General features: G+C 52.6%; 3 protein-coding genes across 13 annotated transcripts; all 3 read left to right on the top strand.

Moving 5' to 3' along the window:
- Positions 1-1,292: 1,292 nt before the first annotated feature.
- YJU2B (YJU2 splicing factor homolog B) lies at positions 1,293-13,627 on the top strand. Of its 11 annotated transcripts, XM_033134012.1 has the most exons (14): positions 1,301-1,372; positions 2,089-2,129; positions 3,257-3,403; positions 3,585-3,651; positions 3,923-3,967; positions 5,193-5,246; positions 6,294-6,376; positions 7,737-7,792; positions 7,868-7,957; positions 9,184-9,244; positions 10,076-10,218; positions 10,307-10,479; positions 12,684-12,822; positions 12,948-13,627. In XM_033134012.1, exons 5-14 carry the CDS (start codon positions 3,965-3,967, stop codon positions 13,430-13,432), a joined length of 1,287 nt encoding a protein of 428 aa, XP_032989903.1. In that variant the 5' UTR covers positions 1,301-1,372; positions 2,089-2,129; positions 3,257-3,403; positions 3,585-3,651; positions 3,923-3,964; the 3' UTR covers positions 13,433-13,627. The 11 variants fall into 11 exon arrangements, with proteins under 11 accessions (XP_032989898.1, XP_032989909.1, XP_032989903.1 ...); XM_033134010.1 differs by lacking the exon at positions 3,257-3,403; XM_033134013.1 differs by lacking the exon at positions 3,257-3,403 and having other exon boundaries at positions 3,564-3,651.
- A 133-nt stretch (positions 13,628-13,760) lies between these two features.
- On the top strand, positions 13,761-19,946 carry MRI1 (methylthioribose-1-phosphate isomerase 1). The gene is made up of 6 exons (XM_033134019.1): positions 13,761-14,791; positions 14,869-15,107; positions 15,887-16,062; positions 17,121-17,297; positions 17,371-17,595; positions 19,668-19,946. Exons 1-6 carry the CDS (start codon positions 14,573-14,575, stop codon positions 19,793-19,795), a joined length of 1,164 nt encoding a protein of 387 aa, XP_032989910.1. The 5' UTR covers positions 13,761-14,572; the 3' UTR covers positions 19,796-19,946.
- Positions 19,947-20,625: 679 nt separating this feature from the next.
- C18H19orf53 (chromosome 18 C19orf53 homolog) lies at positions 20,626-25,022 on the top strand. The gene is made up of 3 exons (XM_033134020.1): positions 20,626-20,863; positions 20,941-20,996; positions 23,220-25,022. Exons 1-3 carry the CDS (start codon positions 20,770-20,772, stop codon positions 23,364-23,366), a joined length of 297 nt encoding a protein of 98 aa, XP_032989911.1. The 5' UTR covers positions 20,626-20,769; the 3' UTR covers positions 23,367-25,022.
- The last annotated feature ends 347 nt before the right edge of the window (positions 25,023-25,369 follow it).

The raw sequence follows: 25,369 nt of genomic DNA, 5'->3' as shown, positions 1-25,369 counted from the left end.
TGAACACTGGTGAATGATCCTTGGTGAGTAGTGAGCAGCACCACAACTACTTGAGAACTGACTTGCCATGTCATGCAGGGTCTCTAGTCCCGCTCCCCGCACAAGAATGCAGGATATGGTGAGGCCAAAAAGGAACACCAACGGAGCCATGGATAAGGGGTTCATACCACTATAGTCTTGCTGGCAGCTGGGTTGGAGACACAGGAAGCAGGTGCCACACAATCCGCAATCCGCCGTCCGCTTCTCTGCCAACCAACTAACCAACCCAGCGCAGCCAGGGCAGTTATATCAGTGGCTAATGGCTAACCAGTAACAGCTGATGGCCAACTAGTCACAGCTGAGGGCCATCTACTACCTGAGCCAGCACCTTTCCACATGAGGCCGAGAGCCTGGAAACTGCTCTCTGGGACTCTGTCCCCACACCATAACTTTAGAACAGAACCTGGTACCGAATAATATAGTAGTAATACTATTGTCATCATTCCTCACACTGGCCTGAATAAATTGCCTGTTGATATGTCTGCCTTATCAATGAGAAAAGGGTGTGTCCTTTACTCTCAAATCCCTGTGGCCTGGCATATAGCAGGCACCTAATAAACAGCTGTTGAATGAACAAATGAACAAACAGATTCTGTTAGGCCCTACAAGAGCATAAAAGTAAATTCAAAAGCCACACTCCCCTGTGCAGAAGGCACAGCAGGCTAGTATGAAGGCTCCAAGGCAGAGACTGGCCCACTTCCATAAAAGGGTCAGATGGTATATTTTTTAGGCTCGATGGGCCACACACTCTCTGTTGCAACCATTCAATTCTGCCATTGTAGTGGGAAAGTGGCCGTAGACAATAAGTAAATGAATGGACTTAGTTGTATTCCAATAACATTTTATTTATGGGCACTAAAATTTGAACTTCATGTTATTTTCACAGGTCATAAAATGTTATTCCTTTCATTTTTTTCCCCAACCATTTACAAATGGAAAAACAGTTTTAGCTCGTAAACCGTTCAAAACCAGGGGCTGGTTTGGTTTGGCCCTCGGGGGCAGAACTTTGCCCAACACCCTTGCTCTACGGTTTCAGGAATCGAGTTCGGGCTCCTAGGAGGGCGCCGTCAGGGAGGCCGGTCTCTGATTGGGCCAGGAAGAGTGGGAGGGGTCGGAGATGGGGCATCGTGACGTGTTGTGGTTGGAAGAAGCAGGCCCGGATTGGTCCACTTTGGGGAGCGGCGTGTTCTGCACTCAGCCAATCAAAGTGGCGCTATCGCCTCGCCCCGCCTCGCGCAGGCGTCTCCGTCACGCAGGGAGTGCGCCACGCCCCCTTGCGCGCCCAGCTCTCACTTCCGGCCACGGGCGCGGCGTGACGTCAGGAGAAGGGCAGGTAAGTGCGGGCTGGCGAAGGGGCCGGCAGGCCGGGGACGCCCTGGGGTCTGGCCGCTACCTCATCCGACCTCGGAGCCGTCCGACGGGGACGAGCGCGTCAAAGGTCACTGGGCTCTGCGGTCGCGATCAGGATGTTCGGAGCCGGCCCAGGTCCCAGTCGCGACCCCCGACTCAAATCCCCAGCTCCAGCGGTGACTCAAACTCAACCCTGGCCCATATTATACCTGAAGGGCCCCTCGATTTGCCTCATCTGAAAAATTGGACCTGTAAGCCCCTACCTCAGTGAGTTGTGGTGAAGATTTTGTGAAATGACGCTTGTAAAACGGTGGACATGAGAAATAATCAAAACTACCGTTTAACTGGTCAGGCGCTGTTCTGAGAACTTTATTCAACTCATTGAGTCTTAACAGCAACCTTATCAGGTTGATACTTTTGTAACCCCCATTTTATAAATGAGGAAACTTGAGGCCCAGGGAGTGTAAGCAACTTGCCAAAAGTCAAATCGCTAGCAAGAAGCAGAGTCGGGATCTGAGTCCAAGCAGTATGTCCTGGGCAAATGCAGTCTATAATTACTCTTGACACCAAGGAGCAGAGATTCCAATTACATCCACCCTAGAGCCTCAGCTGGGGTGGTAAAACCATGTTAAGACCCTCGCCCCTGTAAACGGAGTACTTACTCTGCAAACACTTCACAGTGTGTTATTTCATCCACAGCAACCCCAGAAAGTCCTGTCTCCTTCATCCACTCTTTACAGGTAAGGAAATACAAGCTCAGGGAAGCTCAGACACTGGCCACAGTCACCCAGCGAGTGAGAAGTAAAGTTGGGATTCAAGCCCAGGGAACTGTGACCCCAAAGCTTGGGTGAGCACTTAGCTATTTTGTTGGCAAAAGCATTTTTAGGTTGGAAGGGACCTTAGAAAAATCTTGTCCGGGGGCCCACTTTACAGATGGAGGACCCAAGATGGAGAGAGATTCGGGGCAAAGGCAGAATAGTTTACAACCGTGGCTGTACCTTGGCTCTGCCTCCCCATCAGCTTCTGACCCTGGTCAAGTTACTTAAGCCCCCACAACAACTGGAGAAAATAGTGACATAATACAGAGTAAATGAGGCAATGATGTCAGACTCAGTGCATCACCTGACGCACCATAACCGTTAGAGAGCACACAGCTAAATTGGGAGAAACAATTAGACCAAGCTTCCTGACTCGAGCACAGGGAGCCAGCAGACTATACCCACAGGCCAAAACCAGCCCACCGCCTAATTTTGTACAGGCTGCCAGCTAAGAAGCATTAATGTCTTAAATGCTTGGGGAAAATCAAGAGAATAATATTTTGTGACAGGTAACAATCGTGAAATGCAAATTTCAATGTCTTTAAATAAAGTTTTATTGGAGTGCACCCGCACCCATTCATTTACATAGTGTCTATAGCCGCTTTCTAGCTATGAAGAGCAGAGTTGAGTTTTTGGGACAGAGAGAGTCTGGCCCATGAGTATTTACTATATGTCCTTTAACAGAAAATTGACAATCCTTGTTCTAGAATACCCTTCAGTTCCTCAGTATGTTTCTTTAGAGTAAGGTAGAACTTCTTTTAATACGACCTAAAAGCCTCCTCCAAACATGCAGGGTGCAGGGGGTGTCCCACCCCCAGTTTTAAGAGCCCCTGCATTTGATACCTGTGTCACCCGCACTGATTCTTATGGAACCTGAATCAGTTACTACGTAGTGGTTCATTCGTCAGCATTTATCAGGGACGAGGCACTGTCCTCGGTGCTGGAGATAACAGCGAGGTGAGAACTGCCAGAGGAGACAGACTGTAGACAGGTAAACAGACACAGGATGATGTGATAAGAACTCCAGGGGCTAAGTGACTTTGGATCAGGTGGTCGGACAAGGCCTCGGACAGGTAATGTTTGAGCTGAAACCTGTGACAAAGAACAGACAGCTGGTGGAGGAGCATTCAAGACAGTTGGCTTGTACCTACTGAGCCTCCGAAAGGCAGCCAGGAAGCCAGTGTGACTGGAACAGAGTAAGCACCAGGGAGAAGGGTGAGAGGTGGGCTTGGAGAGGCAGGCAGGGGCCCAAGCCCCATAGGCCACAGGGAGGGGTTCGACATGATACTCAGAGCGGTGGGAATCACCCGAGGGGTTTAAGCAGGAGAGCGATATTTCAGATTTATTTTTTTTAAGAGAGCCTCCTGGCCCCTGTAGGGAGAACAGACCGTGGGAGTCAAGGGCAGAGCCAGGAGACCAGAGGGAGGCAACTGCCCTGGTCCAGGTGAGCAATGATGGGGGCCCTGGAGGGGAGAGAAGTGTCAACTGGGAATATATGCTGCATGGAGAGTGGACAGGACACACTGTAAACAAAAACGCTGCTCTTCGAATGCCTCCTACACCTGGGAGAGGCTCATCTGAGTCGCCACCACCACACCCGGCTTGTAGCACCTTTGCAGGGAAGCCATGGACCCCCCCAGCCAGGCTTCCCAGGTGCGTGGGACTGGGCAGTGGGTTGACACAGCACAATCAGTGCCAGTGTCTTGTCTTTTCAGATTGGCCACACTGAGGGCAAGGACCAGTAGCCGGGTCCCAAGATGGTGAGTAGACTGACTTAAGTTCCTTGGGGTTCTCTTCTGGTCTTCATTGTACCCCCGCAGTGGCTCCTTCTTCCCCTAAAGTCCCCACCCCTTCCCCAAGCTCTAAGATGGTATTTTCAAACTCTGGATTCATGATCTTTTGGTGCCGTGGTTCTCAAACTTTGCTACACACTTAAATCACCCAGTAAGTTTTTTCCTTTTTTGATTTTTTAATGAGATGAAGTTCACATAACATAAAATTAACCATTTTAAAGTGTATGATTCTGTGGCCTTTAGTATATTCATAATGTTGTGCAACCATCACATCTATTTAGTTCCAGAACATTTCCATCCCACAGGAGACCCCGTCCCCATTAGCAGTCGCTCCCCATCCCGTCTCCCAGCCCCTGGCAACCACCAATCTGTTTCCTGTCTCTATGGATTTGCCTGTTTGGGACATTTCCTATAAATGGGATCATACATAATGTGCCTTTTGTGTTTTGCTTCTTTCACTTAACAGTGTCTTCAAGGTTCATCCACATCGTGGCATGTGTCAGACCTTAATTTTTTTTGTGGCTGAGTAATATTCCATTGTCTGGATGGACCACATTTTGTTTATCCATTTACCCATTGTTGGGTGTTTGGGTTGTTTCCACCTTTTGGCTGTTGTGAATAATGCTGCTGTGAACATGCATATACAAGGATTTGTTTATACACATGTTTTCCATGTTGCTTTTTACAAGCCCAGTGTCCAGGTGCCACTGCCCAGAGCAGGTCCTCTGTCAGGAGCTGTCTGGGGTGGATCCCAGTTATTAGTGTTTTAGAAACTTCCCAGGTGGTTGTAACGTGAGACCCACTGCTTTGGTTCAGTCAGCTCAAGGACTGGTTGCCATCATTTAAAAAGAGAGACTCCCCAGCCAAAGTAAGTGTTCTTTCATGAAACCTGCGCCTCAGCTGTATGACAGGTGTATTTGCACAGCTGCCATATTAAATATGTTTCACGGAAAGTCATGGTCCAAAAATAATAAATAAACTGAATGCCATTGCTTTAGGAAAGTGTAACCCTCGTGCAGTTCTCCACAGCAGTGGCAATGGTTTTTCGCCCAGGTCACCAGTCCCCATTAGGCACAGAGCCCAGGGCCATTCTCTACGATGTCCCTCAGTCTCCCTCATCCAGGCCCCACCCCTTGAGGTGACTAGATCTGCTGTGGATCCTTCTCTGAGTCACATCTCTTCTGCTTTCCAGGGTGAAAGGAAAGGTGTAAACAAGTACTACCCTCCAGATTTCAACCCTGAAAAGGTAAGGGGCAGCCTCCCTTCTCTACGTCCATAGGTAACAAAGAGACCGCACAGGGCAGGGGCCATAGGCACCTCGTCCCCTCCTGAAGTTGGAGCCACACTGCAGAATGTGGGCGACCCTGAGATCTCCCTGCCTTGTGCTTAGCACATGAGTCTGGGGCAGTCTTTTCCCAGTAGATGTGGCTCTCGTCAGTGCCCTTGTACTCTGCCCAGCTGGACGTGTTCCTAGCAGGGCTCGGGATGAGGTCCGACGCTCAGGCTCTGGGTCCGAGCCCCTCACTCTCCCAGCTGCTGCTCCTCTGGCCTCCTCACACCCTCTGCTGTTCCTCCGCCTAGAACCTGTTCTTCCTTTTCACCATAAGGCTCCTTCCCCTCCTTTTCACCATAAGTCTCGTTCTCTATGTCATCACCTAGTGCTTTATTTCCCTTCAGAGCCCTTCTAATTCCCTGACATATTATCCGTTCATTTGGGCATTGTCCTTCTCCCCCCTTTAGAACATTCACCCCACTAGGGCAGAGACGTTCATCTGTCTTGTTCACAGCTGTGTCCCCACACTACAGGGCCCGCTGAATGAGTCAGTGCATCTTGGCTCTGTGACCCCAGGCACATGACCTGGCCTCTCCACGCCATTTTCAAAAGGAAATCAAACAACTTGTCCTCACAGAATTGCTGAGGGATTAAAATGAGATGACACATATAAAGTACCCAGTAAACATTTGCCAATATTGTCATCTTACCTAATTCTTCCCACAACACCTGGAGGTAATTATGATCCAGTTGACGGATAGGGGAAACAGAGGCTCGGGAAGGCAAAAGGCGAGGTCACTACCCAGGATCACATGGCTCTTTCAACTCCTAAATGGGAGAGGAAAAATTCAGTCTCTTGCATTCCTGAGTCCAACCCCACTGGCTTCCCCAGGGCCTCTGTGCCTTCCATTGTGCTATTAACACCCCTGGTAGGTCATAAGAAGAGGCTTCTCTTGGCCAGTGTGAGCATGAGTCGCCCCGCTCAGGAGCCTAACCTGCTCTGTCCTCCTTTCCGCACAGCATGGCTCTCTCAACCGATACCACCACAGCCACCCGCTCCGGGAGCGGGCTCGGAAGCTGTCCCAGGGCATCCTCATCATCAGGTAAGGCCTGCGGACGCCTGCGCTGCGTGTCACCTGACCTCAATCTCGGAGAATTCAGCACCTCAGTTTGCCCGGGCAGAAAGTCACTGTTTTAGTCAGCCATGGCCATGTCACAAAACAATAAGCATGTCTGAGTCCTCAGCGTGCGACTCAGCTGGACGCCTCTGCTGGCCTGGGCCGGGCTTGACCGACCTGGCCAGGCTCTCTCACATGTTTGGGAGTCGGCTGGCGGAGGACCGGCTGGTCCAGCATGGCCTTGGCCGGCATGACTGGACTCCGCTCCACATGTCTCATCTTCCAGCCAGCTAGCCTGGGCTTGTTCATGTAACAGTGTCAGGTTCCAGAAGAGAGCGAGCAAAGGTGCACAAGGCCTCTGGAGGCCAGACCTGGAATTGGCACCCCACCACTCTGTCCCATCGATTCTGCAAAAGGAGTCGTGACGCAGGGCTAGGGCAGTACACACCAACTCCTGACAGGAACCGCTGCCGAGTCTCACTGCAAAGGGCACAGATGGGGGAGGATAAAGAATCACAGCCATTACTGCTGTCCAGCCAGGACAATGGCCCTTCCCTTGGGGTTCTCTTGTTTCTGGCCTGGTCTCCGTGACAGGAAGCAGATGCCAGCTGTGTGTCCCCAGAAGGGTAAACCCTTCACTCCTTCCATCTGTGCCTCTTGAACTCCAATCTCAACCTCTGGTGTCCACCCTGGGCCTAAACAGAGGATCCGGTGACAAAATCATCAGAGGCGGGGATATCTATGGAAAAGGAGTCAAGATGCGAGTCTCAGCTGTGGCCTCCAGAGGCACAGGGCTGAAGGTCCCCTCAAAACTCCCTCCCTGTTTCCATGTTCCAGAGCTGCCCAAGCTCGCCTGTGCATGCCACCCCCCTCCACTCTAGCTGAGCCTCACCTTCTCTGTACAGTGTCTTTAATTCACCTCATTACTCATTACTTAAGGTTTTATTTTAAAAGGGAAGCTCTGTCACTGCTGTTCATGGAAAAGCAGAATCACATGTTGCACATAGAACTGTGGAAAAGAAATCCAGTGACAGTACAAGCACTTGACTAACTCAAATGGATACCAGTGCCCCATGTGGCCTGCTCCTCCTCCGTTCCAGGCCGTGTAGCTGCTGTGGTAGGGCGTGGAAGGCTCGGCAGCACCCACAGAGACCCACTGGGACCGTGTCGGCCGGCCAGAAAGCAGCAGGCGGGGACAGGCCTGCCTTAGGAACATTCGCCCCCTGTTCTTTATCCTCCCCGTGTGCGTGCCCTTTGCAATGCAGCTGCGGCCGGATTTTCAGGTGTGGAGACCAAGGGAAAACCCAGTGGATAGTGGCAGATAAGCTGTTTTCTGTTTGTGTAGATTTGAGATGCCGTATAACATCTGGTGTGACGGCTGCAAGAACCACATTGGCATGGGTAAGCTTCCACCCACCCTCTGCGCCCACCTCCCCACCATTCAGTCCCACAGACATTGAAGCCCCTTAACCGCAGGTGGCGTCTCCACCAGGGTTCCCAATCAGGAGTCAGGGAGGAGATGGCGCCCAAGTGACTGGCAAGCTGTGGACACCTCATTGCAGAGCGGTGAGCAGGCTGGGCTCTGGATTTACTTCCCAGCTGGGTGACCCTGGGCAAGCGACTGAGCTTATGCGTGCCTCAGTTTACTCATCTGTAAAATTCAGATGGTGTGAGTATCACCTGTGTGGCATATAAAGTGCTTAGCATACAGCACATGGCACATGCAAGGGCTCATAAAGTCAATTTGCTGCTGTCACTGTCCTTATACCATTAGCATTCGGACCCCTGACTACGCCACAGGTGCACAGACAGACAGGCATGAATGAGTCCAAGGCTGCACTCAGCAGTGGTGAGCCCTCAGGCAGGTGACTCAAACGTCCTGACTTCGTTTCCTCCTCTGGGCTCCTCACAGTACCTCCCTCAGCTCCTCGCACAGTGCCTGGGCCAGGAAAGTAGGTCACCCTGTGAACAGGAGCCTGTAGCTCTTGGCCGGAGGGTCCAGTCCTTATCACGGGGGCTTTGGAAATGTAGGAAGTGGGGACCAGGCCATCCTACTGCTGAGGGGGACAAGCGAGCCCCCATTACGTCCCCCTGATCAGACCCAGCCAGGAGCACCTGCCCCAAAGGCCAGCAGGTGCTCGGGGAACAAACAGTGGGGCTTGGCCTGACACCACACATTGGTCACCCTCAGGGCCAGGAACGGAAGCAGCCACCCAGGAAAGGAAAACCCCGCCAGCCCACGTCACCTGCCAGCCCAGGCTCTGTTTTTCTAGTTTAAACGTTTTTCACTGATAAGCAAGGTCAGACAGTCAAGAATATATATCATCTAGCCAGCAAAATAACAAAAACCCAAACATTTTCTAGAAAAACAATAAATCCGGCAAATAAATTTCAAGCTTCTTGGCAGCTTGCTGAGCCAGGCCCCGTTCTAAGCGCTTGTGTGGGTCATGAACGCCTGTGGTTCTCACGGTAGCCCCGCGCAGTGGGCGTGGTAGTCACCCCTATCGCACAGATTGTGAAACTGAGGCCCGCAGGGCTGAGGCTGCTGGCCTGAGCTCACACAGCTGGGGGAGTCAGAATTTGAACCCAAGCCCTCAGGCTCCCACCCACCCTCTGTGGCTTGAGCACCTGTCACACAGCCTGAACCGCTCTGTCCCACCTTGAATTTCAGCGCCCTCCCTAGGTGCCACGCCTGCAGGGGAGCAGAACACCACCCCCATCTGCCCCTCTCCCAGAGAAAAGACACGGGGATAGTGTGAGCCCGAGCCTCCGCTCTCTCCTTCTCTTCCCAGGTGTTCGTTACAATGCAGAAAAGAAGAAGGTTGGCAATTACTACACGACCCCGATATACAGGTAGAGGCAGCCTGGCAGGCATCTCAGGGACACATGGGCGGCCACAGGGTAAATGGGCTACAATGGAGTCTGAGTGGGAGGGGAGCTTGTACCCTCTTCCTGATGGCCATTCCCTGCAGACCTGTCCTGGAAACCGTCCTATTCTGTCAATCAGGGCACATCCCTTGGCCTAGAACCCTCCATAGCTCCCATGTTTCTCAGAGTAAAAGCCTAAGTCTTCCCCATGGCCCCCAGGCCCCACACACTGCTCTGTCCCCTCCCTGCCCTCACCTCCTCTCACTCTGCCCCTCATTCTGCCCCAGCTACACAGCCTCCTCACTGTCCCTCCCTCACCCCAGGTAGGCTCCCACCTCTGTGCCCTCCACGTGGAACGCTCGGTATTCCCAGACATCAAGGCTCCCTCTCTTGCCTCAAGTTTCTGCTCCAACACCGCCTCTCAGGCCTTTTCTAAAGTGGCCAGCGCCACCCAATACGGGTTGCTTGTGCCTTTGCTGCCAACATGGCCCCTGCTAAAACATTAACACCTCCAAGAGTAGGTTGGCTTGATGTACTGCTGTGTCCCCAGCAGCTGGTGCCACACCTGCCACAGAGCAGCCTAGCTCAGGAAGGTTTGTTGAGTGAATGAATGAACAAATGAATGAATGAATGAACGAACTCCAAACAGAAAGTCAGTTCTGGAGTGATGGGACCCTGTCTGTCTCACCCACAGCTGTAACCCCAGGTATAGAACCTGGCATGTAGTAGGTGCTCAGTGAACACTTGTCGAATGACACACACCATGGAAAGAACCAGGCAGGTGTCACACTGTCCTGATTCCTGCCTACCCCCCAGGTTCCGGATGAAATGCCACCTCTGTGTGAACTACATCGAGATGCAGACGGATCCTGCCAATTGCGACTATGTGATTGTGAGTGGTGCCCAGCGCAAGGAGGAGCGCTGGGACATGGCAGATAATGAGCAGGTGCTGACGACAGGTGAGCGCCGCGAGCACCCGGGAAGCCGGCCCCAACCCTGAGCCTGAGCCAGGGCCCCGAAGGCCCAGCCGTGCTCTCACCGTTGCAGAGCATGAGAAGAAGCAGAAGCTGGAGACGGACGCCATGTTTCGCCTGGAACATGGCGAGGCCGACCGGAGCACGCTCAAGAAGGCTCTCCCCACCCTGAGCCACATCCAGGAGGCCCAGAGCGCCTGGAAGGATGACTTCGCCCTCAACAGCATGCTGCGGAAAAGGTTCCGGGTGAGTGGGCTCTAACCTGGGGTCCGGGCCACAGGTGAGCTGGGGCATCTGACGGCACCAGCACCGGAGGGCAGGAACGCATGGCGGGTTAAGACCTGCCTCCAACCCTCGCCCCATCACAGCTTAGCTATGCGCACGTCATTTCACTCTCTGAGCCTGTTTCCCCTTCTGTACTGTGGGGACCTCACGGTGCCCGTGGGAGGTACCTAGCCTAGCGGCTATCGTTTAGCATGTAGCCCTTCCCTGGGGAGGGACCGGCCTTTGCTTTCCGCAGATCTCAGAGGGACCGCGAGCCTAGAGCCGGGGCGTGGGTGAGGCCTGACCCTGCCGTGGGTTATCAGGTGGAGGCCCACAAAGCACTGACTTACCGATCAACTCCTAACACATTTCATGGGCCCACTCAGCTGCCCCAAAATGAAATTCGTAGATTGTCAACCCACCCCCAAATAATTTCCAAAATCACTCCTGCTATGCCCTGACTGACAGAAAGAAAAGGGGAAACTCATTTATAATAAAACGTAATAATGTGTATTTCAATGTGTACATGCTTGGGCAAGTCACCTGCACCTGTGTGAAGTCACTGAGGGTGCAGGTGCAAATGCCGCCTCGTACCCCCTGCAGCTTGGTCCTGGCTCCAGGATGCCCCTGGCCTTGTTGCTGTCAGTGAGCACAATGGCTCCTGAAGTTGTGCCAAAAATACTTGGTGGACCTATGTCACAGGGAGTGACAGAGAACTCATGGCACGTTCAGATGAGTGTAATAGAAATGGATTTCTCACCCTCGCGGGTGTCTGGCAAGGGCACTGTTAAGTCCTGTGGGACATGAGAACCTTCTCCCTCTTCTCTCACTCTGTGAAGTGGCCTGTGCTCCTGGACGCTGCTAACAGAGCCTAGGCGACCCCATGGGCTGCAAGCTTTCTCACCATCCTACAGCTCCCATGTCTTCCTGTTTCCTTTTCTGATCATTCTATGGTCACCATTATTATTAGGAGTAAAATTACTTCTTTTCTTACTAATTATTTGTTACTGAAAGTATCCCTTCAACCAGGCTTATGCACTGAGTTATGTGTCCCCTACCTTCTGGGCGTCTCCACCTGGGGGGGTCTAAGGACCCTCAAACATAAGATCTCAATGAGACCACCTCAGTCCCTAATCAGCCCTGCCCACTTCTTCCCCCTCTCAGAAAAAGAAGGCATCTATCCTTCCAGGTACTGAGCCCTTTGAGGTGGCCCCTTCCCCATGTCCTGTTAACAATTCTGTCAGTCTCTATCTTCAAACGATCTCTAGTATCTTGCTGCTGCCACCACCCCCATCACCTCTCCCATGGAGCCCCACAGTCCCTCCAGCCTGGGCTCCAGGCTCCCACCTTCCCACTCCCCCCAGTCTGTTCCCCCACCGCCACCAGGGGGCTTCTGTGAACACCTGCATCAGATCACCTTGCTCCTCTGCTCAGAACCCTCCATAGCTCTCAGGCTTACTTAAAGTAGAAGCCAAAGTCCTCTCTGTGGCCCACCAGGCTGGCCTCAATGATCTGCCCCTCCCCTCCCCGGCCCCAGCTCCAGCCCCAGCTCTACCTTCCCCTCGCTCACTCTGCTCCAGGCACACTGGCCTCCTCACTGTTCCTCAACCACTCCAAGCACACTTCTGCCTCAGGGCCTTTGTACAGGCTGTTCCATCCACCTTGGAACACTCTACCACCAGATACCCACATGGCTCCCTCACTCTGATCTCTTTTCTCAGATGTGACTTCCTTGGAGAGAATCCCTAACTCTCCTCTCCACCCCGAGTCACATTTAAAGTTGAGCCACCCTGCCCACTGCCTACCCTCTTTCCGGCATTCTTTTTCTCCTCACCACTATTGTCTCCCAACCACGAGAATGTCAGCTCCATGAGGGCAGTGGGATATTGTCTGTCTGCCCTCTGCGGTGTCCCCAGTGTTTAGAACAAGGCCTGGGACAAGATGGGCATCCTGTAAACATTTGTGGAATGAATGAGTGAAGAACTGAATGGTACACGTATTAATGACGATTGCACCTCTCGTTTGTTAAGCACCTTCTGTGCCCTGACCAACGTGTGAGGCCCTATTCTCCCATGATCTTATTAGAGAGGAGGAACCTGAGACCCTGAGATCTGAAGTGACGCCCCCTGGGTCAACGGGCACAGAAGAGTTAGGGCTTTGATGGCCACCATCCCTTCCCCCCACAGGAAAAGAAAAAAGCCCTGCAGGAGGAGGAGGAGAGGGACCAGGCCCTGCAAGCTAAGGCGAGCCTGGCCATCCCACTGGTGCCTGAGACAGAGGATGACCGCAGGCTGGCCGCCCTGCTCAAGTTCCACACCCTGGACTGTGCGTGGGGGCTGGTGGGCATGGGTGGGGAGAGATGGGGAGTCCTGGCTGTGAGTGGGCCATGGCAGACCCGGGCAGAGGATGGCTCTGGACCTCCGTCCACCCCCTTTTCTCCCTCCCCCCAGCATACGAGGACAAGCAGAAACTCAAGCGGACAGAGATCATCAGCCGCTCCTGGTTCCCCTCTGCCTCAGGACCTGGCAGCGGCAGCGGCAGTGGCAGCAGCAAAGCTGGCGGTGTCCTGAAGAAGCTGGCCCAGAACCGCAGATCTGCCACTGCCAGCGGCCCCATCTCTGTGGGGGATCTGGGCATCGTGCGAAGGCAGTCCCGAGAGATTTCAGAGAGCCCCCAGCATGCGGCCGAGTCTGGGGAGCCACGGGTGTTAGACGGCACCACCCAGGACAGGCCCACATCCCCGCAAGACTGCTTGCAGGAGATAGCCAAGACCCCCAAGAGCAGTGCGCCTCAGGAGCAGGATGGGAGCTGTCAGGACAGGCCCCGGTCTCCAGCAGGCTCCTCGCAGGAGATATCTGTTCCCCAGGACATGCCACACCCCTGCACCTTCAGCTCCTCCCTCGTGGCTGACTACTCAGACTCAGAGAGTGAGTGAGCGATTCCAGGGACTGGACCCCCTCCAGGAAGCCCCTCACAGACTGCGGTCCCCCTCACCCACCAGCCCTCAGAGCTCAGACGCCGCCCCCTCCCCAGACCTTGCCTTCCCACAGTGACGGAGTTGTTATTTATTTGGTCCCAAAGAGGTTGTATGTACCTTGTAGGACCCCCCAAATTAAAGCCTGCTTCTTTGCCCCTGCCTTAGGTTACTAGACGGGCCCAGGGGCTGCCTCTCTCCCCCACCCCACCACCCAACCAAGCTTGGCAGGCCTCAAAGCAAATGGTGATGCTGGGGCTACAACTGTGACCACAACCATGGTCCTTACCCAACATGAGGGTTTCAAAGTAGTGGCTCAGGTTGGCCTGCAATCATGGCAGACTTCCCAGAGGAGGTGGCACAGGCTGAAAGTGAAAGGTGCAAAAGGGACCAGGCAGCAGGGAGGCCAGGGCTGAGGGCACACAGAGGGTCCATGCAGGTGTGAACTGTTCATTGTCCCTGGCCCCTGGGGTCTACTTAGGTCACGAAAAAGGTCCCAGCATGTTGCTGTTTGTGAAGGAAGTTGGTAAACAGCAGAAAATGTCCCAAAACAGCGGTGCATACACCAGGATACTCATAGCCTGCCACCTCCCCCTAAACCTTGGAAAAGATCATTAGACAAATATTGATGGAACACGTGCAGTGCGCTAGGCACTGTCCTAGCCACCAAGGATACAGCGATGAACAAAACAGACCCAACCCTGCTGGGGCTGAGGTTCCGGCTGAATATGTAATCCGGAAGTGGTGGCCCCAGCGACTGTCCTCAGCCCACCAGCCCTTGCTCCCCACGGGGATGGGAAGGTCTCAGGGCAGCAGTAAGAGCCTGTTCATTCCTGGAATCCCCAATTAGGACCGCCAGCGCTCACTGTGGCTGGAGAAGTCAGGCACCTGAAGGTGCCCACGTGGATTTGGGGTCATGCTCTGAACACCTAACTAGTCAACCGGACGCTAAACACAGGACCTAGCATCCAGGAGGTGCCTCGTAAATGGTGCCATCATTGTGGTTCCGAGGGGGTGGCTAAATGGCGGACTTTTGCTGGAGGTAAGGGTAGGATCGGCGCGTGGACCGCAGGTCCGGGAAGCTGCGGGGCTGGCGTGCGCATGCGCCTCCTTCCGGGGGAGGCCCCGCCCCACTTGCGCGCGGCCCCCTGCGCCCAGAACAGCGAGGAGTGCGGTGGTAGCACCATGCCCCCACTGGAAGCGATCCGCTACTCGAGGGGCTCACTGCAGATCCTCGACCAACTGCTGCTGCCCCAGCAGAGGCGCTACGAGGGGGTGGGCTCGGTGCGCCAGGCCTGGGAGGCCATCCGCGCCATGAAGGTGCGGCGCAGCTGCAGGGCTGAGGGTGGGGGGCGCCCGCACTTGCCGCCCCTGACGCCCGGATCCCTCCCCTTCAGGTGCGCGGTGCCCCGGCCATAGCGCTCGTGGGCTGCCTCAGCCTCGCCGTGGAACTGCAGGCGGGCGCCGGGGGACCGGGACTCGCCGCGCTCGTGGCCTTCGTGCGCGACGCGCTGAGCTTCTTAGTCACCGCCCGGCCCACCGCGGTCAACATGGCCCGCGCCGCCCGCGACCTGGCCGACGCGGCAGCCCGGGAGGCCGAGCGAGAGGGTGCCACGGAGGAGACGGTCCGGGAGAGGTAGGGTTCCTGGCGCCAGGCCCTGCTCAGTGGGGGCCAACTCATTTTTTGCGCACAGCGACCCGTTTTACAGATGGGAAACAGGCAAGGAGCGCTTAGTGCGAGGCCACACAAGCAGGACTGGGAGTTGAGCCCAGACAGCCCAGCTCCTAGGTGCTTGAACTCCTTTGACTGCCTCTCCTGGACATGCCCAACCCCCCTTCCTCTCCCCCGGCCCCCGTGGAGGTCTTTGTCAGTGCCACCTCGCGTTCTTCTGGTTTTTGCTTTGATAAATTTTGTACTGCCCTCTTCTTTTCCCACTCTCCCCCTCCACTCTAGCTACACCATTGCCCTCTTGTTCCTTGACCCCTCCCAGCTTCTTCCTGCCTCAGGGCCTTTGTACCTGACATTTCTGCAAGCCAGGTATCCACAGATGTCCTCTCCTTCAGGTTTCAGGTTTCTGTCTTCCCCAGCCCGCATGTGTTACACCCCCATTCCCCGAACTCTGCTGCCTTTTCCGTCGCCATGTTATCTGCTCATCCGTTGCCTCCCACTCCAGTGTCAGCTCCACAGGGGCAGAGATTTTGGCCTTGTTCACTGCTGTGCCCCCCAGCACTTCCCACACAGGAGGTGCTCTGTTAACATGTTGCATGAGCGAATGGAGTGACAGGTGGCAATAGCAGAAGAGTCCAGGCCTCACAGCTGTGAGAGGCTTTCAGCAAGGGAGCTGGGCAGGAAGAAGGGGCTAGCCCAGGCTCTGAGGCCTGGTGGCTGCTGCTGAGAGCCGCTTATGGTCCCAGAGTGATCTGCTATGCTGAGGACATGCTGGAGAAAGACCTCAAGGATAATCGGAGCATTGGGGACCTGGGAGCTCAACACCTCCTGGAGCGAGCAGCCCCCAAGGGTGGCAAGGTGACCGTGCTGACCCACTGTAACACTGGTGCACTGGCCACTGCTGGCTACGGCACAGCCCTGGGTGAGTGGGCATCCATGGGGATGGGGGAGGGCCCCTTTTAGAGGCAAGAGAAAGAAACTCAAATCACTTTTCCTACCCCCGAAAAAATGGGAATTGATTAGTTCTTGTACAGAAACGCTTCAGGTATGGCTGAATCCAGGGGTTCAAACAGCATCAGGACCCATCTATTTCTGTTCCTAAGCTCTGCCCTCCTGCTCACGCTCCATGAGTTGGCAGAGGGTCTGCCGGTATTCAGATAAGGAAGAAAAAAGCCAGGGGTCTTACACAACAGTGCCACAGAATTCTCTGTGTCTTAGGGGCTCTGATGGAATCACCTGCCCACCTAAGATCAATCACTCTATGGGCCTGGCCTGAGTGGGCAGAGTGTAGGCAAGATGTGGACTCTAAGAGGACTAGGGGAGAGAGTGAGCCCCAAGGAAAGACTGGAGTACCTGTGACCAGGAGAGGAGGGGGGACTGGGTATTGGGGCTCAAGGCAGCAGATTCCACTTGATCCTAACTTCTCCAGATTTCCCTACCTGCCTGGGTCCCACGTTGGGACCTGAGGACTGAGGCCCTGATGGCAAGATATTCATCTGTTTCCTCAACAAATATTTAGTAGGCACCTACTGTATACCCCACTATTCACACATACATTCCTTCATTCGCTCAGTAAACATTTATTAAGCACCTACTGTGTGCCAGGCACAGTTCTAGGTGCTGGGTACCCAGCAGTGAACACAGTAAACAAAATCTCAGCCATCGAGACAAGAAACTAGGAGGAATAGACAAAAGCAAGTCAGTAAATATGTATGACGCGTTCAAAGGTGGTAAGTGCAGAGGAGGGAGAAAAGGAAAGAGGTCAGAGGTGTGGGGGTCGCTATGTGAGATGGAGGGGTCAGGAAGGACTCACCGAGAAGTTGTTTTCTAACCACACATGTACCAGGCAGAGGGAACAGCCACAGCAAGGACCCCCGGGGTGGCAAGCCTTTGGAGATCTGTGCCCCTAACCAATGGGTAACCTTGTCCGACTGTCCCTTTCTGTCTCACCCGGGCCTCCTGATGGGTTGGGCTCTACAGGTGTGATCCGCTCACTGCACAACCTTGGCCGCCTGGAGCTTGCCTTCTGCACAGAGACCCGGCCCTACAACCAGGGGGCCCGGCTGACAGCCTTCGAGCTGGTCTACGAGCAGATCCCTGCCACCCTCATCGCTGACAGCATGGCAGCAGCTGCTATGGCCCATCGGGGCGTGTCAGGTCAGTAGGTGCCAACAGGCGGGGCTCCAGGCATCCAGAGCCAGGTGGTGACCCCCGACATCTTGCTCCCCAGCTGTCATTGTGGGAGCTGACCGCGTAGTTGCCAACGGTGACACAGCCAACAAGGTGGGCACTTACCAGCTGGCCATCGCTGCCAAGCACCATGGCATTCCCTTCTATGTGGCCGCCCCCAGCTCCTCATGTGACCTCCAACTGGAGTCGGGCCAGCAGATCATCATCGAGGAGCGCCCAGGCCAGGAGCTAACCGATGTCAATGGAGTCAGGATTGCAGCGCCTGGTAAGCCATCGCTCGGTGGGAGGGGCACGCCCCACAGCATCTGGGCACCTCCAGGTAGATACTCCAGTCCCTCCACTGGGCAGGTGGCTTTTGGGATGTCATCAGCCTTCTGGGGCACAGGCAGCTCCTTCAAGCCAATTTTTGGGGTGGAAACATCTTGGAGGTCAAATTCAAGGTCAGAATTCCAAACTCATGAGTTGGAAAAACTTGAGCAAATTTTTTATATTCTCCACCTCGGTTTTCTTACCTGAAGAAGAAATAAGAAAAAAGAAGAGGAAGAGGAAATAAGAGTACTGTTCAGCCAAGTGCCTATGAAGAGACACATACTGTGTTTTCCCTGAAAATAAGACCTAGCCGGACAGTCAACTCTTATGCCTCTTTTGAAGCAAAAATTAATATAAGACCAGGTATTATATTATATCACATTATATTATATTATATTATATTATATTATATTATATTATATTATATTATAAAGACCCAGTATTATATTATATTATATTATATTATATTATATTATATTATATTATATTATACCCGGTCTTATAGTAAAATAAGACTGGGTCTTATATTAATTTTTGCTCCAAAAGACGCATTAGAGCTGATTGTCCGGCTCGGTCTTATTTTTGGGGAAACACGGTATTTCTCAGCTTCTCCCTGCTTCCTAGCTTTGTAGCTCTAGGCAGGTTGCCTAAGTTTTCTCATCCCTAAGAGCCCCAGTATTCCTATCTGTAAGATGGGCTGTTATTATGACTTGCCTCTTAAACCCCAGGGCCTTCAGTGAATTAACACACGTGACATGGAGAACAGGCCTGGCCCTCAGTTAGCACCCATTAACAATGATAATTGAAAACCTTTTTTTAAAAGGACTGGTTAAGCACTGAAAATACTATAGGGCCACCACCCCATAGTCCACGTATGGAGTCAGAGTAAAAATAACTATACAACTAGGCTGAGAGAAGTCCTGATATTCTGTTGTGATTCCTTATAGCTTTTTAAAAATAGATGCATTAATTCTGATTTTTTTTTTCTGTTTTTTTGGTACCTCTACTTTCCTAGAGGCGTAATTAGCACGGTCATAATCTGTAAGACTGGAAAGCAGAGTTGACCACCCACCCCCCACACACACAAAAATAATAAAACTGGGGCAGCAGGACATAAGTGACACAGGCCAGGTATAGTCTGTGGCCCGACACTCTGCCTCCCAGCTGTGAGAGATTCCCACCAGTGGTCACAGGAATGCACACCCCAGGAAAATGGGTCTTCTGACTTTTCCAAGAGTAGCCTTACATTTTTTAACGTTGAAATCTCCCACTTTTTGAAAGCTGGCAGCTAATCCAGTGGTCTTAAAAAACTGTGAGCCAGAGAAAACAGTTACAGGCCACCAGTTTGCAGCCTCTTGTGTAAGCTGTGATCTACACTCAGTAAATCATTCAGCAAATATTTTTGAGCACCTGATTGGTGCTAAGTGCTGGGATACAAGACTGAAAAAAGACACAAAAGTCCCTGCCCTCATGGAGCTGACATTTGTCAGGGAGACAGACAATGAACACGATAACTAACACAATTATAGAATGAGGTAAGAGCTGAGGAGAAATAAGTGAGGCAAAGAAGTATCTGTGCAGGGGGTTTAGACAGGATGGTCAGAGAAGTCCTCACTGAGAAGGTGACATTTGAGCAAAGACCTGAAGTAAAGAAAGCATTGAGTCATGTGCGTATCTGAGGGAGAGCATGTAGGCAGAGGGCACAGCCCATGCAAAGTTCCCTGAGGTGGATTCTTGGAAATTCTTAGAGATCTTTGGAGCAGGCAGAAGTGGGGTAATTGTATATAAGACTTCAAAACCTTCTTGGACAGCGACAATACAGGCGTGGTATGTAGGGAGAGGTCTAAACCTGTTACTGGGTGCCAAAGTCCATGCTTTCATGCACTTTTGGGGTTAGGATCCCCAGATTCTCAAGGATTCCGTAATTCTAAGAACCACCATGGGAGGGAAGGGGGACAGGTGACAACAGCTTGAGAACTTCCACAAAGCCAAATACCTACATTCTTGCCTCCCCTCTTTCCCCTGCAGGAATTGGGGTTTGGAATCCTGCCTTCGATGTCACCCCCCATGACCTCATCACCGGTGGCATCATCACAGAGCTGGGCGTCTTTGCCCCCAAAGAACTCCGGGCAGCCTTAAGCACCACCGTCTCCTGAGGGTGGGACCCTAGATGGAGAAGTAACCAACCTGGCTCTCCATACCCTTTCCTACCCCCATCCCCGTAGGTTTTATAATAAAACTTATTGAATGGCCTGCCCCAAAGCTGACCTTCTTCCCGCAATCACACTTCTTCCTAGAGCAGGGAGAGCAGAGACTTTGCATGGCTCTGAAGAGCCCAGCCGCTGGAGCTAGGCTGCTCAAGTTCATATCCCAGCTCTGCCACTTTTTCTGCTGTGACTTTTGCCAAGTCACTTCACCTCTCCATGCTTTGGTTTCTTCATTTATAAAATGGGGACAATACTAGTATCACCCTCACAGGTTGCTCTCAGAACTGGAACTAGGGTGATACCTCAGGTGCATATTTTTAAAGGGAACACCAAAAAGCTCAGTAACCAAGATTAATCATAGTTTCAATATTTTTTAAAAATCATAATTAATGCAAAAAAATTCATGATGAACAAAATACCAAGCTATTAAATAGAATGGAACCCTACATTTACATACCTTGACCTTACCTCACCCAGGATACCAGCCCTTGTTCCAATAAAACTTTATTTCCAACATTAGGCTGCCAGTCTACAGGCTGTAGTTTGACGATTTGATTTTTTTTTTGAAAACACTATCGTGATTACAGAATTTTGGGCACCCTGACATTTTGCACCAGTAGGTGCCTCACTCACCTCCCCCTTGTCCTAGAGTGAATTTTGTGTGCAAAGAGCATAAAACAGTATACGTTTTGCAAAACAAATGAGCGCGCAGTAAATCTTAGCTTTTTATAATCTTTCCTTCGAATATTATGCGCAACGCTGCCTATAATCGCCCACTCCTGTGGGGAGCCGTCCCGTAAACGCTGTGCCATGTTGTTTCCCGTGAGCTCTTGCGCCGGGCAGCCTCGATGTATCCCATCGTGCCTGGCGCCTTTCCGGCTACAGCTGCTCACAGCTCCGCCCTTTCCTGCGTGTAAGCGATCATGGCGCAGGGGCAGCGCAAGTTCCAAGCGCGGAAGCCGGTGAAGAGCAAGACGGCGGCGGCTTCGGAGCGGAACCGGGCCCCGAGGAAAGGAGGTAAGAAGCGCTCCGGAGGCTGCGGGGCGAGGTGGGCCCGGGACTCCCCGACCTCATGCGAGCGCCTCTTTCCCCAGGTCGTGTTATCGCCCCCAAGAAGGCGCGCATTGTGCAGCAGCGAAAGCTCAAGAAGGTAAGTGGGGGCGTGCGAGGGGCGAGGGATGGAGTTAGGAAGCCGGTGCGGGGAACCAGAGATGGAACCTCGCGACAGCGGGGAACCGGGGATGAAGCCTGGAGCCGGCGGAGGGGCCAGGGATGGAGCCGGCCAGGAGCTAAGGGTAGGGAGCCTGGAGGTCTACGAGGGGTTCCAGGGATGACGCCTGGAAATGCAGAGGGGCCTGGAGAACTCTCGGCTCCCTGAGCTTCGGTTTCCTCCCGTGTGCAGTTGGTACAGGAGCATCATGTATTCAGCGGGCCTCGTAGAAGCAAGGCCTGGCCCGCAAAACGTATATAACACACTTTAGCTGCTTTGGCTGTTACTGTTGTTTTTAATAGAACTCGGGAGGGGAGGTGACATAGGAAAGGAGTTGAAAACCCGAGCTTTGCAAGAAGGCAGTTCTGGGTGCAAATCGCAGCTCCATTGATGGCTAATATTTGTTCACCCTGAGCCTCTTACCTATGAAATATCATAGTGATGGCACCTTTCCCTAGAGTTGCAAGGATTCAATGCCATAGGGCACCTGTAAAGCTCTGACAACAGCACAGGGCACAAATAAACGTTAGCTAAGCTGGTTATTGTCATTTTTGTGGTTGTATTTTAAGTGCAGCTTTTTTATGTAGGTGGGTAGGGTTGAGCTTATGAGGAAGTTACAGAAAATTAAAACTACTTTTCAGTCAGATCTGAGTTCGAATTGTATTCCACACTAACTAGTGTGTAATCTGTGTAAATTCAGTTTCCCCAGAGCCTTGGTTTTATCAGAACTTTGTGCCCAGCGGCCTGCTTACCTCCCTCTGGGAACAGGAAGGGGGGCTGTCTCATGAGCATCTCAGACTGGGCGTGTCCGAAACCAAGCTTCTGATCCTCTCCTCTCCCTCCCTGATATGACCATGTTATACAAGTAGTCCCCATTCAGGAACACTGTGTCCTTCTGAATTTCAAAATATTTGGGGTCATCCTTGATTCCCTACTTTCTCTCAGATCCAGGTAGGATCCCATCCTTTTTGCCTTTAGGATTAACCTGGAATCCACCCACTTCCCTTTTCCCAGACCCACCTCTCCCAGGTCCCACCCCATTGTCTTGCACCTGCAGCCATATCCCCCCTTTCTCCTGCCTCCCCCCCCCAGCCCCCATAGCAGCCAGAGGGCGCCTGTGAGCACTTCAAGTCAGATCATCTTCCTTCTCTGCCCAGAACTCCATGGCTCCCACCTCACTCAGGAAGAACCTAAGTCCTCCACAAGGCCCTGCACACTCTGCCCAACACCTCCTTGCCCTCGTCTCCTCCCACTCTCCCCCTTGCTCCTTCCAGCCTCACTGGCCCTTTAATTGTTCCTTGTCCCACCTCAGAACTTTTGCAGTTTCCTCTGCCCAGGTTCTTCACCCAGAAATCCACGTGACTCTTTTCCTCCAAGTCAAGTCTGACTGCAAGTCTGTTGCTTCTGAGCAGCTGCCCTTTATGGGAGCCGCACAGCCCCACCCCCAACTCGCTAGCCCTTGTTTTCTCCATAGCAGCACTTACATTTATCATTATTTAATAGTTTATCATAATGTGTCATTGGCATTTGTATTGTCCCCACCTATGCACTGAGTGTCAGCTCTGTGAGGGCAGGGATTTTTCTGTGTCATGTTTGCTGTTGTGTCCCCTGTGCCCAGGCATGTGATGATGGTCATGGTGCTCGTGGTCACTGGAACTTATACAGGCAGGGCAAGGAGGTGGTTTTGGGAATATGATCAAACTACTGGTTTTGGACCCAAACGCACTTAGCTTCCAATCCCTGTACTTGAACTTGTTCACATCCCTGGGGTTCACATCAGAGCCCCAGTTCACCATGTGCAAAGCGGAGATGACATGGGACTGGAGGAGCTGCCTGCCTGGAGGCTAAGCTCAGAGGCTCTGGGCATGCCAGGTTCCTGTCTCCTGTCACGTGGTTTGGAAACCCTGGGCAAGTGCCTTCCCAGGAGCCTCCATTTCCCCATCTGTGAAATGGGGGTGACCAGAAGTTTAGAAGCTGAGATGAGAAGAGGGTTTTTTGTATATAATATCCCAAAGAGTGCAAGACAAAAGCAGGACTAAACCCCAGCCACCAGAGTCTCAGGTGCTGTTTCAGGGGCAGTTGCTGATCCATCCCCAGGTCAGGCCCTCCTTCACTCCCTCCACCTCAAATCCCAGTCTCATTGCCCCGCGGTTGCCCCCTCAGGACCTGGAAGTCGGGATCCGGAAGAAGATTGAACATGACGTGGTCATGAAAGCCAGCACGAGCCTGCCCAAGAAGCTGGCACTGGTGAAGGCCCCCGCCAAGAAGAAGGAAGCAGCCTCCTCCTCCTCCACCAAGACACCTTCCTAAAGACGGCCCAGCGGAGGCCATCACGGCAGCCCCCGCCTCCGTGCTCAGACCTCTGCAGGTGACTCCATGGGCAGCACCGTGGACAGAAGCCCTGCTCCGGAGAGACTTGGGTTATGGCTCAAACTTCTGGGTAGGGGTGTGGCCTTGCTTGTGAGCAGGCGACCAGCACATCTATAGGGCATGGGTCGGTTTCCCTGGGTTGTGAGAACTCAGCAGTGGCCCCGAGAGCAAGTTCAACTCCCCAGTTCCTGTGTCCACTGGTTTACCCTGGAGCAATAAACCTCGCTTTGCATTGCTCCTGCAGTCACGTGCTCCTGTGAGCAGGCCAGTGCTGGGGCCACAGGCCAAGTGAACTAAGCCGGTCAGCCCCAGCAATTTCTACAGAAGACCAGCCACATGCAGGCTTTACCTCCCTCCCACCGGGTAATTCCCACCAACCACCGGGTGATTCCTCACTTACCTGCACACTCTACCCAGACATGCCCAGGTCACCCCTTCTGCCAGGGACAAGCCAGGTGACATCGGGAACCATTTTCCATCCATAGGACAGAGTTGTTGACACCACTTGGTAGGGTCACAGTGCTGATTAAACCAGAATGCACTTATGAACTACTCGGTGCCACCTTGATCTACGAGTATAAAAAGGTCACACATCTAGTAGTTTCCTTTCGCTGCCTGTGGATCAGGCATTGTTTTAGTGCTTACCACACCACTTCATCCCAGGTTGGGGTGTTAACTGCAGATCCAGGACGTGAACCCACCACTGGCTGAGTCCCAGTGCTCACAGCTGACCATCCCCAGCCTGTCTTCCCACACCAAGATTCTCTCCTGCTCCATCCTGGGTGTTCCCTCCCGAAAATTGTCACTCTGGTCTGCTGGACTGGGTGCTGCCTGTGGAGTCAGCCAGGAGCTCCAGCCTAGTGACCTTCCTTCCGTGTGTTGGGGATGAGGGGCAGGTCACAGTTCATGGACCAGGCGGGACCCAGGGAAACGCCAAACTGGAAAGTCGCCATCAAATTCTGGCTCTGCTGCCGTAATTCCTGATTTTTTCAAGATGTTAATTAGGATTTTTGTGTTTATGAAATTGCTCTCCTTGCTTGCTTGGTTTTTTTCTTTGTAATTAAAATTCACGTATAAAATTGATATTTAAAAGTGTACAGTTCAGTAGCATTTAGTACATTTCACAATGTTTTGTGACCACCACCTCTAGTTCCAAAACTATCACCTGAAAGATGACCCTGTCCTCATTAGCTGTCACTCCCCATTCCCTCTTTCCCCAGTGTCTGGCAATCAGTGATCTGCTTTCTCTCTCTAAGGTGTTCTTTGAGTGAAGGAATGAATTGCTTCTGCAAGGAAAATTTTGCTTTTAGTGACTCAGTTACCATCATTCAATGTATCAGCTGTACAATACACCCTCCCAGGCTGTCTGATTCATAGCATTAGCATTTTCTTTGACCAATTTTACAGCTCTGTAAATTGTAAGCAGCTGATAGCAATACCAAACCACTCTTATCTGTAGATTTGCAAATTCCAGCCATTTCAACAGTTCCATTAACAGCCCTCCTCCCCCGTGGTAAAACCAATTTGCCTCCATATGTGTAACATTTCACATCTGCCTGATCCCACGAGTTCAATAAAAATTTTAACACATGTTCATCTTTATGTCTGTGAGAGTAGATTTCACCCTCTTAGTGAAACTGTCTGGAATCTTGTAAGGGCATGGCCAGTACAAGGTGAACTTGGGGTGTCTTCCAGCTTCTCCCTCAGCCACCAGGAGCTACCTCAATCCCAGCCAATCCTACTGGCCGTTTCCAGACCAAAGGTTCCCATAAACCGCCTGGCTCTCTTTGTCCCTCTGACGCCTGTCCTTTGAGGAGGACCCCAGGGGCAAGGAAAGGCATTCAGGTGTGACAGGTATGGGGTCTGGAATGTCAACCCACCCGTTCCCCCATTACCCCACCCCTTCGGGCTCCCCAAACAGCTACATTTTTCCCTGAGGCCAC

This window comes from Rhinolophus ferrumequinum, chromosome 18 (assembly GCF_004115265.2).
Source record: "Rhinolophus ferrumequinum isolate MPI-CBG mRhiFer1 chromosome 18, mRhiFer1_v1.p, whole genome shotgun sequence".
NCBI classification, from domain to species: Eukaryota; Metazoa; Chordata; class Mammalia; order Chiroptera; family Rhinolophidae; genus Rhinolophus; species Rhinolophus ferrumequinum.
The sequence above is the reverse complement of the archived record's forward strand: the minus strand, read 5'-3'. Positions and strand labels throughout refer to the sequence as shown.